Raw genomic sequence first — 15,151 nt, 5'->3', positions numbered from 1 at the left:
ATGCCTAACCCTTTAGATTATGTTTGGTTTGAAGGAAAAAGGTATGGAAAGCGAGGGAAACCTATACAAGGTTTGCAAAGGTTTCCTACCTTTCCCTACTTTTTTCCTTCAAACCAAACATAGCATTAATGGTTGCTAATCACCTTAAAACGACCTATTGTTAAAGAAACAACTCTTTCCCAACATTTTTTTTTGATAACAAGGAAAAAAATACATTGTGCCCATAGACTAGAAGCAAGAACAACATTTCTGTTTATTCTCAGATTTTGTGAATAAATTATTTGGCCATTTATCATTATTAAAAAGGCAAAAAAAATCCATAATTAGGATTTGTAGCTATTTCCAATGCATCTTCTTGTATACCTTGAGATTCCAAGAAACGAGCCACACTATTTTAAGGACATTCCTTATTTTAAGGACGTAACTCTTTTTTGTTGTTAGAAATTTATTGCTTAAAAGGGCACTTTAAAAGGAGAAAAAATAGACAAGTCTTTAAAACAAGGAATGCCAAATGCAGCCTAAGTCTTTAAAATGTTGGACAAATCTTCAAAATGGGGAAGAAAATGAGGGAAAAAATAGTAGTTATCACGGTGTAGTCAGCCATATTTACAATAAAACAATTAAGAAGGGGTCTCTCCCATTCTCTCCTCCCAAAATGAATTGTTTTCCTTATTCGATTCGAGTCGAATCCATATCTGGTAAGAATACAAATATCCGAACCTAACTATTAGGGTGTTTGGTATGACTTCTGTTTATTTGATAAACGGTGTTAGGTCATAGCCATGTGGGCATTTATCCCATCATGTTATTTCATATACCTATTTTCTTATAAATGTTTGTATTGGTTTACGTATAAATCAACCATTTGGGGAAGCTTCATTTTAACGTTTCCCCTGACACAAAGGTGTTTATTTACTGTTTCACTTATGTAGTGTCTAGTGATGTGTCTAACTATCAACAAATACCATCCAAACAGTCTTTATAGCCTTGTATTGGGAATATTTTCATACTTTGTTTTACTAGTAAAAGTGCACATGTGTTGCACGTAGGAGGTTAAAATGATAATGATTAAAAGGAAGTAGATATGGAGGTTCAATCTTGGAGTAAGAGAGAGATATTCAATAATGTTTTATGGCGAACAAGGATATTTTGAAATTAACAAAAATAAAGGTTAACTAATATATACATGATTGAATAAATGAACAGTTTTTTGCAAAATAAAATAATGGGTGCCCCATAGGCATATCCATTGTGCATTTTAGACATCTTCCATGAATAACTTATAAGTACGGGAGATGTTACTAATGCATGATAGAATGTGCATGTGAGATCGGTGTGAGGAGCAGATCCAGTCTCGTATGAATACGGATTTGCACTGACTGAAGCCGATCTCATATGACCAGATATCAAATGAACGAGTTATAAGAGACTTTGTAACCGTGCATTGAGAACATCTCCCTTTTCCCTGCTGTTCGGCTGTTGTCACCATCACCCCTTGTTGGGACCTTACGCTGGATCCTGATCCGAATTCCCAATGAACACGCCAGCCCAATCCACACAAGGGGTCACACTCCATTTTATTCCGTGTGAGTGCTCCCGCCCGTTCATCAATCATGAGAGGAATTGTCATGATGCAATCTCACAAGTAACGAACGGGTGGATTCGTCTTAGCGACAGGACAGTCAAGTCAAAACGCGAGCGTGTACAAAACGATGAGGGTATTCTCGTCATTAAACAAAATATCCAGCCAGTAAACAACGAATCCGTCCCAATCTCCTACACCTTTTATTCTTTACAACATTTTATATAAACCAATCAATGTGTAACAAGTGTCCAAGATCAGTCATTACTCTCTCGACGCGACATCTGTCGCTAGGTGATTGCTGATGCGACAGTGTAAAGAGATGTAAACGACGCTAACCGTAACTGATCAGACGGTCGGAAAATCGCATGGTCGACGTCGGCCGCGTAAACCCCACTTTCCTGGAATCTTCAACCGTTAGTTAAAAAAACGCGACACGCTATTCCTGAAAAGTCTACGCAGTTCTCGACAGTTTTCTGTTCTAATTCCTCTCCTAGGGCTAACAGATCGTTAAAACTCGGAAGAAACCCTAGTCCATTTACAAATTACAAAGCTGCTCTTTGTTTGCTTCTGCTCGTTAGCTCTCTCCTTTGTCGGTTTCTCGAAAAGGAACCGTCCTCAATTCCAATCTAAAACGTCTAAAGGTTGCAGATAGTTTCTTGACTGAGCTGATTGGGATTCGTTATCTTGAGTTTCTCATTTCTTCATTCAGAGCTCGGCCATGGACGATGTGAAGGACAAATTCAAGGGCTTCATGAAGAAGGTGAACAATCAGTTCTCATCGTCATCTTCTGATAAATTCAAGGGACAGGGGAGAGTATTGGGCTCGTCTTCGTCCGGACCGGCTAATCCAATCCTTACGCGTCCATCCCAGAATGGTGATTTAAGGCAGAACTTACCTCCGTCGAACATAAAACAGAGGCCGTCGATACCCAATACCAATGGGAATTCTGATGGTAGACTAAAGAATGAGCCAACTCCTCAGAGTATCCCCAGTTCCGATCGCATACCGGCGAATGGGTTCGATCCCTTTGACTCTCTAATCACTTCCGGGAAACGTTCTCAAAATGGGTATTCGCTAAATGTTGTTGAGTGCCCAGTTTGTGGTCAACCGTATAGGTCTGAAGAGGAGGTGTCCACACATATTGAGAGCTGCCTCAGTAGCTCAGTTGAGAATGCTCAGGTTGTTGGGGAATTACAGGATGATGGGACTCAGATGGAGTCAAGAAATGAGTTGGCGGGTCGGATTGGTGCCTTTCTTTCTGGACGGCCATCTGAAGGATCTGTGGAGGTTGTTCTTAAGCTTTTTAGGAATATTGTTCAGGAACCTCAAAATGCCAAGTTTCGAAGAATTCGAATGGGCAATCCAAAGATAAAGGAGGCTATCGGTGATGTGGTAGGAGGTGTTGAGTTGATGGAGTATGTTGGCTTTGCACTCCAAGCAGAAGGTGAAGAAATGTGGGCAGTGATGGAAGCTCCTTTGGAGCAGCAGATCTTTTTGATCAAAGAGGCAATATCATTACTGGAAACACGGAAGACAGAAGATTTGCCTTGTGCAAATTCAACTGAGGGAGACAGTTCAGTTGACTCGAAGAAAGTTGATAGACAGGTATAATAATGCTAGAACTATCTGCTGTAATATTTTCACCAAGTCCTGACTTGTTTTGTCATTATACGCTTTTTACGTTATCATGTTGTACGGTAATATTAATTTTTCTATTTTTTGGTTATATATTTATCTCCATTTTCTGTCAATATTTTGACCTATTACATCAAACTTACTTTTGTTGACCAGTTTTTGGTTATACATAGTCTTTCTTCTATATCATGTTTTTTTTTTGATAAATCTTTCTTCTATATCATGTTCTTTTTTATTTACTCTCATACTGCAAGAATGCAGCATAGTTGCTTTACATTGCTCTATGATTTTCATGTTTTCTGATTTCTTGTCATTTTGGTCCTCTTCTTATTTCCCTTTTATTTAATGCTTGGTCCCTTACCAGACTGTCTCTTTTGATTGTTAATTGGATTTATCAGTTTTTCTGTTAATTCTCAGTTGTCACAATTATTACTGTTGTTTTCTAATATTTCTGGCTTTCATTATATCCAGTTATATGCTGTTGTATAGTTCACAATAGACTTCCAAAAATTTCTTTTAATCTATATATGCATTAGGTTCATAGATTTCTTGACTTATCGTTTAGTTTAGTGTGTTATATTATTTTTTTGATCACTAGATTGTGTTGTATTATTTGCTACATGAATAGATTTATCATCTCTTTGCTTTCTTTCTTTTATTTTTCCCTTTTAAATCATTACTTGCTTCTTACAATTCTTCAGCCTTGTGAACTTTTTAGGTTCGAGTTTTCTTTTCTGTCCCTGAAAGCATAGCAGCAAAAATCAATCTGCCAGACTCTTTCTATAACCTTACAGCTGAAGAGTTGAGGAAAGAGGCCGATCTGAGGAAGAAAAAAATTGCAGAGTCTCAACTTCTGATTCCCAAGTCATATAAGGAGAAGCAGGCAAAAGCTGCAAGGAAGAGGTACAAGAAAACTGTCATTCGAATCCAGTTTCCTGATGAAGTGGTACTCCAAGGTATCTTTCTTCCATGGGAGCCAACTACTGCACTCTATGAGGTTAGTATAACTTATATTTATTTCTCATTGAGGTTTATTATTTTCTTCCTTCTTTTCTTTTGCTAAACTATTATTCTATTCTTTCCTGTTTCATGCATTTAGTTTTAATTGCCAAGAATGAGTTTTACATAAAAACCTTGAATAGTTTTGCTTTCTACATTGCTATATAATTAAATGAAAATTTATTTGAAACTTATATCTCTCTGACCAAATGATATTCTGTTGCTGCTATACAAACAAAAGCACAAATATGTACATTTTTTTGATGGATAATAGGAAATTTATGATACCAGGCATCGCCAATATAGGAGACATTTTCCCATCCCCATCAGAATGTCATTAATTCTGTTAGAGCTTTTTGCAATAGGCCCCAAAACAGCTGTCTCCTATATACCCCCTGTTTGCCAATGTATCTGCCAATCCATTGGTTGATCAAGAAACCCATTATACATCAACACCACTTCCCTCGTTTGCACTTTCATTTCCTTCATGATATTCCTATATGACCAAGGAGTCAAACCTTGATTCTTGAGCCATTGCACCACTACCTTGGAATCCCTTTCTATTATTAGATTTCTTAAGCTGCAGGCTTTAGCCACCCCTAGTCCTTGCTAGCTCCCCATTCTACACTTTTTACAAGTCCTCACTAGGGGTGAGCAAGAAAAACCAAACTGAACCAAAAAACGACTGAAACCGAACCGAAAATCCAGTTAATTGAACCGGTCGGTTTGGTATTTTTACAAACTGAAGGTTCCAGTTTGGTTTCGGTTAACCAATATAGAAAACCGGCGGTTAACCGAGCCGACTAGTATACATATATTTCTACATATTTTATGTATATTTATATATATTATATATTATATACTATATATTTTCTATATATTATAAATTAATAAATATGCATTATATATATATATTTATAATATATAATATATTATTTATTATTTAAAATATGATATTTTTATATATTTATAGTTTTTATTATATATTTATATATTTTTTATTATATATTATAAATATAAAAAACTGAAAAGCCGACAAACCAAACCGACGGTTAACTGAACTGGTCAACTGGTTAACCGATCAGCTTTGGTTCGGTTTCTGTTACCGGTTTTCCAGAAACCGGTCACATCGGTTCAGTTTCAAAATTAGGCCCACGGTTCGGTTAACTGAACCCTGAGCACCCCTAGTCCTCATTATTGGGGGATTACATCCCAAAACACTTGATTCCTTGATGCTTCTTGTTTAACTAGACCATCAGCCAAGAAATTGGTAGATATTGGGCTCCACCTATAATCCATAGTTTTAAAGGTGCCAAGGCGAGGCTAGGCGACAGGGGGGCGCCTTGTCACCTAGTCGCCTAGGTGATGGATTTTTTTAAGTAAAAATCACATATCCTTGGGTAGTTCCCTAGGTTCCATAACCAACTTTCTTTAATAACTATCCATAATTTTCATAAGAAAATTATAAACTTCATGTTTAAGTCTAGAAAATCAACATATTTATGAGAAGAAAAAGAAGAAAGGAAAGAAAATTCAAAAAATATGGGGGCTGAACCCCTATTTTTGTTATAGGAAAAGAAGAAAAGAAAAGGTGGAAGAAGAAATGTGTTGATTAGACAAAATTTTAAGTTCTTCCCTTACTTATTGGTTCAGATTTTGAAGTCATTGGGGGTTCAATACAGCAGTTAACAATGTTTGTGTTGATTAAACCCTAAAAAATAAGAAAATAATAAAAATAAATTAGTTTTTAAACACAAAAAATGAATATTTGTCTTTAATTATGTCTATTTTATAATTATAATCTAAAAAAAATAACAATATAAAAGTATTTTATTACACAGTATGCAAAATTGTTTGGAGACTTGGCGAGGCAAGCCTCCAAGGGCGCCTTGTCTGCTAGGTGTCACCTTGACAACTATGCTATAATCTATATGCAGATCACAGGCCAGCTCCTAATCTCCCTCATAACATGTCTGTACATTCAAGAGCCTGTCTTTCTACTTTATAACTGCCCCAAGAATACATTTGAATCCCCATTCACCACTGGATTTGTAAGGTTAAAGACATGGTCCAATCTCAAGCCCTGCTTTACTGCTAACAATTCTGCTCTAATTGAGTTGCCATGCGAAATGGATCATGGAAATAAATTGCTCAATCTCCCTTTGCTATCTCTAAAAACTTCAATGATCCTTGTCTTGCCAGTGAGCAAGAGGATCATGTCCTGATCCACATCCTTGATCTATCTCAAATGGTGACTGAGCACAAGATTTCTAAGATGTAATGCCAAATGTGCCTCTCATTCTTCCTTCTACAAAATAAAAGCTGCTTGCGATATCTAAAGCTTTGATTTCCAATGAGAGAATAAACAGATTCATCCATCTCCAGCTCTTACCTATGTTTTACATCAACATTGCCATCCCTTCAACACCCATGACTCTACCTCGATATATCAATTTCCATTTCTGAAAACCAGTTGGTGAGACATCTATGCAAAAAGGCTTTCCTCTCTGTGATCCCCTCCAAAATCAGTTCCATGCTTCTTTCTTTTTCACTGAAAATTCTTGCATTCGTTTCTTCCCATATTGTCCATAAAATAACAGCCCTTGTGCATCTTCCATTACTCTTCCTCCTTTCCTCAGCCATTTGAAAGTTATAGCCTCAAAGAAACTGGCCAAGCTCATAGGCAATGTCCTGCACCCAAATTCCCATATAATAAAGGTAACAAATGGACAGGAGATTGGTAGGTGGTAACTAGACTCATCATTAGCCTTACAGAGTATGCACCAGTTTAGGGATAAATAAACATTTTCCCTTCTTTTTAGTAGAATGTCCAAAGTGTTAATCTTCTCATGATAAACCTCCCAGCAAAAAGCCTCAATTTTTGTGGGAATAGGCTTATACCATACTTCACGAACTGGGAAAGGAGGAGAAATGGTATGTGAAGAAGCATCATTTAATCCTGATCCCAATGTCTGTTTCCATGCAACATTGGTTTGGGTTAGGGTTGGCTCTGCATGAGTGCAGAAGGCTTTTAACCAGGGGGATTGTGCAACAGGGTTTTGAGAGATATGCTGTGTTGCTTGGTTTATTTGGAGGGAGAGAAACAGAAGAGTTTTCGAGAACAGGTCAAACAATATAGAATACATGGTTGCTACAGTGTGCAATCTGCTATCAGAGTGGGTTCTCGGTCTCCCAGATTTTGATCAAGATTCCAAAGCTGATTTATTGGAAAATTTCTGGAATTTCCTTGACTTACAGCCTTGTAATGTAGAAGCTTTTTCAATTTAAAGTTTTGAGCATGTACTAGAAGTATGTTCTTGAAGTATTTGGTGTGTCATCTTGACAACCAAGGGAGTTAGGATGTAACCTTTTCTTTTAATGAATTTTCTATTGATTCTTCAAAAAAAAGAAAAAAAGAGTTGTAGCTACTGTTATTTGGTTCTCATCATAGTTGTCAAGGTGTCTAGGTGATTCCAAGGTTTTAAAAGGCTAAAGGCATAGTTGAGGATAATGGCCCAAAAAGGTGAGGCGTAAGCCTCAAAGCTTAAGAATAAAATAAATTAAAGTTTATAAATTGATAAAAATAGCATATAATATAACGAGTTAGAATGATAAAAGGTATAAATAATCATAAAATAAAAGTTTATAAGCAATAGGTTTCAGCGGTTAAGCATTAAATAAAATAATAATGAATCAATTAACAATTATAAACATTTTATATTTCATGTTTCAAAATACAAAGTTCTCAAATAATTCAAATAATCAATTTAGAAGAAAGGAAACATATGAAGAATCATCCATATAATTGGATATTAGATTTATGGTCATTCAATAGTTTAGAAGAAAGAAAATAACTTAATTAATTTGATCTATGCAAAAAAGGCAGTAGAAAGAAAACAAATCCATTGAAAAGAAATGAGAAAATAAAAAAAGTCGGGATGTTAGATTTAGAATAATTAGAAAAATCACTCGATATATACAACAGAAACTAAGAACTTGATTGCCCTTTTTGCATTGAACTCTCCTAAAATACTAAGAGAAACTAATATAACATGATTTCACCTATTGGTTTTTCATTTTTACTCTTCTATTTATTTGGCTCATGATTATTGAAGTGCTTCTTTCATATATTTTGAACTATAAAAATGCATAGAATAGTTTTTTTTTCATTAAATCACTAAATAATCATTGATACGTGAGGCGTAAGATAGAGAGTAATCGAAGAAATAACAATTCTTGGAAATTTGATATCAAATTAGCAATTAAAGAAGGTTACAATTTTCTAAGATAAAATTTAAGATAGAGAGTAAGAGAGAAAAAGTATGAGGCTAGTCAGTGGTGTCATTTTTCTATTTAAGAGAGACAGAGAATAGGAAAAGAAAAAACAGAAAGTGACCTCTTTATATTTATATTCTTTCTTTCTTTTTTCTTCTCAAAAGCCTTGGATCTTTTAAATTTCAACAGTAAAACTTTAAAACAAAGTATAGATAATACATATAGTATATAGTCGAATGTATTAACACACATATTGGTATGATATAGCAATATGAATGATATTATAATAAAGTGACTGCCTAGTCAATTTTTGTTGCCTAGGTGGAGTGCCTTATTGCCTAGTCTGGTGCCTAGTCACCCAAAGAGGGGCCTTGTTACCATAAACAAGGTGTTTAGGTGAGATACTCAGCCAAGGGTGCCTAGGTGATGCCTTGGCAACTATGGTATAGAAATGGAAAGAAGAAAAAAGAGAGAAGCATAGAATGCACAGAAGAAGAAATGGGGTGGGGGGAGTCAACAATCCTAAATCCAAGGACAAAAAGAGGATGTACAAAAGAAGAAATGGGGGGAAGATGAGGCAACTATCCTAAATCCATGGGCTGAACATTTTCTAATATTTCATTTATAAAAACATTTTCTAATATTTCAAAATCCAAGGTTATCAGGTTGTATAGTGTCCTGGTGTTTGGAAAAAATGTTGCTTGATGGGAAACTGAAGAATGTGTGGATCTGCCATCTTGGTTAGAAAAATTGCCTTTTTGGTTGCAGTTTCTTGGGGCATATGGAGGGAGAGGAATAAGCTTATTTTTTATAGTAAACCTAGAAGTCCAAGGAGAGATTGTGTACTGACATTTGTTCCCCCTTGGGTTGGATTTAAGTCCACTCAAAGTTCAAGCATTTAAAAAGAGACTCTTCATAAACAATTTTTTGGACAGTTTTTGCTAGACTTGTTGGGTGAAAATGTATATAATATATATTTGTGGGTTTTATGTGATCTCATTTTGATACTTTTGCCTTTTATGTTGGAATTGCTTTCAATACTTTTCTCTCTTGTATATTCTCATTTCCTTTTAATAGAAGTTCACACTTTTCTATATATATCCATGGGCTGATGACTTGGTGCTCAAGTAAATCATCTAGAGGCCAGAAAGTTAGATCCTTTGCATCTCATATCATATGTCTTTTATGTTTCTTTAATATATGGATTGCAATTTTTTGGATGAAGTAATACCTAATTGTTACCAGAAAATGTGATTTAGAAGAGAAGTGGTGCAAAACATCCAAGTTTCAAATGAAAAGGTGCAAAACAAAGGGTTGTGAATAAGGAAAACTTTGAAGGAATAGTATGAGTTGCTTTTGAACCTGGAAAATATATCTAATGCTCTTGGCAGATCCTTAAAATTATACTAACAAAAAAGAAAAAAAGTACAATCCAATTCAACCTGAAAATATGAGATATGATCCTAACCTTTTCAAAGAAAAAAACGCAACTTGGGTAGGGTGACATAAATACAACAAGGGGTAGGAGGACGTAAAGCCTTTTTCAAAGAAACCTAGAGAAAAAGAAAAAGGATCCCTGTCCAAGAGTATTGCCTCCTTGTCAAGCTTAGCAGTTGGTAGATCATCATTAGACTGAAAACCTTGATGTATCTACTATTACGTCCATGATTAACCAGTGGATATGCTATTCCATAGTCCTCTATATAAATCCGGTGTAAACTGAAAAGAAGCTTCTATAAAATTCATCCAACTCTGAGCAATGCAATGTTTAGGAGAGGCTGCACCTCACGCCTCTCCAAGGGAAGCATGTAACAGCTTATCTTCTTTGATTAATGAAATTATCTTTCAACTATCGAAAAAAATTCCAACTCTAAATCAACTGAATCAGTTTCAATTAGCCTTTCAAAATCCATTGATGTTTCAGCTAGCCTTTCAAAAGAAAAGACAAGAAAATTCATTGATGTTTGTTCCTCCCATTAGCCATGCTTGTTAGTACATTGATGTTTCATGTTTGTTCCTAGTGGGCGTAAAACATACAAAAATATAGTAGTAGCAGGAGTAAAACCCACCAGAAAGATACACATTTTCACCCAACAAGCTGAGAAAAAGCTGTCCGAAAACTTGTTTCTGAAGAGACTCTTTTTAGTAGGGATAATCATCATCATCATCATCATCATCATCATTGTTCAAGCCTTATCTATGGGATTGGCTACATGAATCCTGTTTTGCAATTCCGCTTGTTTAATGCCATATCAATTGTTAAATTATGAGCACTTAAATAATTTCTTACCACTTCAACCCATGTCCTTTTTGGCCTACCCCTAGCCCTTCTAGCTCCTTCAACTTGCAACAGATCACTTCTTATTGGTGCTGTTGATGGTCTTGCACGTGACTGAACCATCTTAGTCTACTTTCTCATTTTATTACCTATTGGAGCTACTCCTAGGTTCCTTTGAATGAAGTCATTTTTGACCCTATCCTTTATGGTTTTTCCACTCATCCAAGGAGTAGGGGTAGGAGTAAAACCTACAAATACATACATTTCAGCCAAAAAGTCTTGTAAAAGCTGTCCAAAAAATTGTTGCCAAAGAGACGCTTTTTAAATACTATAACTTTGTGTGAGCTTAAATCCACTTTTTTTGGATCAGCAACAGAAAAATTATTCATTAAATTAAAAGTGAGAGATTGCAAAAGATCTAGGGAAACAATACATCCCAGAAAAGTTGTTCCCTATAAACCCTTGCTTTGGCAAACAATCTGCCAATCCATTTACTGTCCTTCTAAAACATCTAAAAGTAGGTTCGACTTCTTTTGCAATTGTAACATTCTCCCTTGGTGTCTGCCTATAACTCCAAGCTCCCATGGAGTTGCTGCTCAGCTAAGAAATGATGAGTTATGAGTCTCCCTCCACTTCTTACTGCTGTAAACCCAATTGTTTAGCCAGTCTCAACCCTTTTTGCAGTGCCAAAGTTTCAGCTTTAACAGAAGTTCCTACTCCAATAGGGCCTGCATAATATGCCTTTATCACATCATTCCCATCTCTATATGCTCAATTTTGTAAAGTTCCATCTAAAACCCTAGTTTTGGGAAATTTGAAAATTTATCTTATGAAGGGAAACTTGTTCTTCTATAGAAAACTTATTCAGAACACTTTCAAATAAAATTGCCCCATACAGTCATAGTTTTCAAGGTGCTAGGGTGCGGCTAGGCAACAGGGGGGCGCCTTGTTGCCTAGTATGCCGTGATGGATTTTTTAAAGTAAAAAACGTGTATCCATATTTCCTTAACCATATTTCCTTAATTAGTATCCATAATTTTCATAAGAAAAGTATAAACTTCCTGTTAAAGTATAGAAAATCAACATATTCCAACATATTCATGAGAAGGAAAAGAAGAAAGAAAAGAAAATTCAAAAAATATCGGAGCTGAACCCCTATATTTCTGTTATAGGAAAAGAAGAAATGTGTTGATTAGACAACATTTTAAGTTCTTCCTTGCTTATTGGTTCAGGTTTTGAAGTCTTTGAGGGTTCAATGCAGCATTTAGCAATGCTTTGTTGATTAAACCCCAACAAATAAGAAAATAATAAAAAGAAATTAGTATATAAACACACAAAATGAATATTTTAGTCTAATAATGTCTATTTTATAATTATAACATCAAAAAAATCAAGAATATAGAAGTTTTTTTATAACACAATGTACAAAACTGCTTGGCGATTAGGCGAGGTGAGCCCCCAAGGGTGTCTTGTTGCCTAGGCATCGCCTTGACAACTATGCATACAATCCATCATTTCAAACACCTTTACAAAGTTTTCTATACACAGTTTTTTAATTTTTCTATGTTTCCATCATTCTATATAGAAGCTATAGTTCTCAACAATTTGACCCAGAACCTTTCTAACCCTTCTTAATCCTTCTCGTTAGTCCTAAAATCATCACTAAACTTTTCTTTTAGCCTATCATTATTCTCCTAGGTTCATCCTTCAGTTGTTCAAATTCTACATCAGTTTGTATTGAAAGTTTGAAACAACTGATCCTACACCAAATAAGGTTAGGGTCACAAGTATTTCACCTTTCAGGCTGATTGTGAACCAGTGTCAGTGGGTCGAGCATGTTGGAAATGCTATTGAAGTTGGCCATGATCATTTTTATCAGTAAGATGTCCAAATTTATCCTTGAAACCCATCAAAATTAGCACAAACACTAAGTTGGGCTTGCTTTCACATATTCATCATGCCCCATTATCATCAACTTGTATTGGGAACTAGAATTGTAAATGGTCAACCTACAGGCTCTGTCTTTCTCAAAATTCCTTAAGAACTTTGCCTCCGCTTTCTGTTTCTTTTCCTTAATCAAACAAACACAACCACAATGTTGAAGGTGGGTCCACTTAATAGGTGAGTGGCTATAGGATATGTACAAGTGGGACAGACTGCTGACCATATATTTTATTTATTTTGAGTAACTAGAATTGAATCTGGTTGCATTGCAGCATATCCTCATTTTTCTTTGGGCTTGAGACCAAACCCCAGGAGACTATTCCTCCATAAAAACTAAAATGTTGAAACCAGTGAGTGTGCTTGTTTCTTGGACCGATACTCTCTATCAAATAATGTGTTGTTTTTCTAACTACCACTTGGTGTGTCTAACATTATGGGCCACCTCCTAAGCTTTATATTTTTCTGGGATGAAAAGTTATCTTTCATTTGAATGCTCTGATTTAACCATGAACATTGGGAATTTTCTTTGAATCTTCTGGTGATGTCTTCTTGTAGGTAGAGATACTTAATGCATTATTGATTCCATGGATTAAAATTTTGCAATGTATCGGAGTGTATTAGCTGATTTTTATTGTATCAGTGACCCTCTAGTACGCCCCTACAGCAACTGTTTTGGGGTTTGACCTGTTTCACGGGGTAGACGGGCCTTAAACCGACCCCCTGAACAGGTTTGAAAAAAAAAAGGAAAAAGTGGCCAAAGATACAGGCTGATACGCCCCATCCGGTGTATTGGCCTGTATAGATATTTATAACCTTAATTGGTTCTTGTTTTACTCTTTCATTCAATCCATCACTGACATATGGTTACTGGTTGTATCCTTTCACTCCAAACATGAAAGGTATTCTGGATCTATCTGATAGTCTTACTGGTTGTACCCTTCACTGACATGTTGGGATTTACAAATGTGGTTGAACCTCTAACCTAACCTTGTCATATCAATTGTTTGAATCTCCCAAGGCACAGATAATAGGTTTTCTTTTGTATTGGTCTTAAATATAAAAATTTAACTTGGCCTGAACATTCAACATTCATTTTCTTTGCGAAGGAAATTTTGATAATTAGTGGTCTTTGTTTGTTCAATTCCATGTAGCCAAGTTTCAGCTACATCTTATTCACCAGGATTCTTAAAAGCACATAAAGTGATTTTTTATCAATTGAAGTCTTTCTATGTTGATTTATTAATTTAAGGAGCCATTCATTTATTCTTCTCTTCATATTTTAGTTTGCAAGTGCAGCACTAAAAGAACCCACATTGGAATTTGAGTTATTGCATCCAGTAGCGATCAAGAGGCGGGTGATCCCACGGTTTCCAGAAGCTGGAGGAAGAACACCAATATTGGATGATGAGGACTTGGTTCCATCAGCTCTTATTAAGTTCAAACCTATAGAGACAGATTCTGTTGTTTTTACCGGACTCTGTAATGAACTCCTTGAAATCAGTGAACCTCTAAGAGCTGATACAGCAATTACTCCAGCATGAGCTCTAAGACATTCAAATCCAATCTTGGGCATATACTACAACAATTGGCAGCTTCCATCGACTTTGGACTTATCAGTCTCCTGTGCCATAGCCACGCCATGGTTGCCGCCACAATAAAGATCAGTTCAGTATTTGTCTCCTGGTGATTCATATCCTTATTTTAAGACAAATTATATTCTTATTAAATATGTTCTTGAAGCCTGGATGTATCCCAGCTGGGATGTAAAGATGATTTGTGATCCAATTTGGTTGATGTGGTAAAGTCAATTTGAAAAGAAATATTCTAAGTTCTTATGCTTGAACAATTTTGCAGTTTATCACTTTATCTGCAAGGAAAAACTGGTCTAAGTCCTTTGGCAATTTGAATGCTTGATATTATTTTGTGAAGCTGAAAGAGAGTTTTTTGGTTCAGAAATATGGAATGGCTCTATTGGTTCTGGAATCTTGGATTCTGAATTGCATCATGGCCATGTCTGTAAACATGAAACTAGGTGGGGGTGTTTGCAATGTGTACGGTTTTGATTTTTAAAACAAAACAACTGCCATGTCAGCAAAATCATATATATGTTTTGAAAAATAAAGTCATTCATATTGGTGATTAGCCTCTCACTCTGAACGGGGATGGTATAGAATTATTGATCCAATGGATACCTCTTTTATGATCCGTTCCATGTTAATCCTAATCAATCGTCACGTCTAATTTACAAGGGAATTTTTTCGAAATCAATCAACTCGAATTCTTCCTTGAGGGGGAAAAATGTTTCACAGAGGAGAACTAGAATGAGGTAATAAAGTGGTCCATGTACTCATTATTTGTCTTCAGTGATTTCTTGGTAGGAAACTGCATCCTGTCTCTATCCTCTGGGGATCTGTCTTATATGCAATATTTAGGG

General features: G+C 35.7%; 1 protein-coding gene across 1 annotated transcript; it reads left to right on the top strand.

Annotated features, from left to right (window-relative positions):
• The first annotated feature begins 1,933 nt into the window (after positions 1-1,933).
• PUX2 (plant UBX domain-containing protein 2) lies at positions 1,934-14,537 on the top strand. Its single transcript, XM_010273014.3, has 3 exons — positions 1,934-3,191; positions 3,940-4,218; positions 14,001-14,537. Exons 1-3 carry the CDS (start codon positions 2,304-2,306, stop codon positions 14,256-14,258), a joined length of 1,425 nt encoding a protein of 474 aa, XP_010271316.1. The 5' UTR covers positions 1,934-2,303; the 3' UTR covers positions 14,259-14,537.
• Positions 14,538-15,151: the final 614 nt, after the last annotated feature.

Source organism: Nelumbo nucifera, chromosome 4, assembly GCF_055504915.1.
Source record: "Nelumbo nucifera cultivar China Antique chromosome 4, China Antique-T2T, whole genome shotgun sequence".
NCBI lineage: Eukaryota > Viridiplantae > Streptophyta > Magnoliopsida > Proteales > Nelumbonaceae > Nelumbo > Nelumbo nucifera.
Note: the sequence above shows the minus strand (reverse complement) of the source record. Positions and strands in the feature narration are given on the sequence as shown.

Bases quoted from the DNA above. Each gene is read 5' to 3' on its own strand.
- PUX2 (XM_010273014.3), top strand. From the start codon at position 2,304: ATGGACGATGTGAAGGACAAATTCAAGGGCTTCATGAAGAAGGTGAAC. The intron at 3,192-3,939 runs GTATAATAATGC...TGAACTTTTTAG, and splicing joins CGAAGAAAGTTGATAGACAG to GTTCGAGTTTTCTTTTCTGT. The intron at 4,219-14,000 runs GTTAGTATAACT...TTCATATTTTAG, and splicing joins CAACTACTGCACTCTATGAG to TTTGCAAGTGCAGCACTAAA.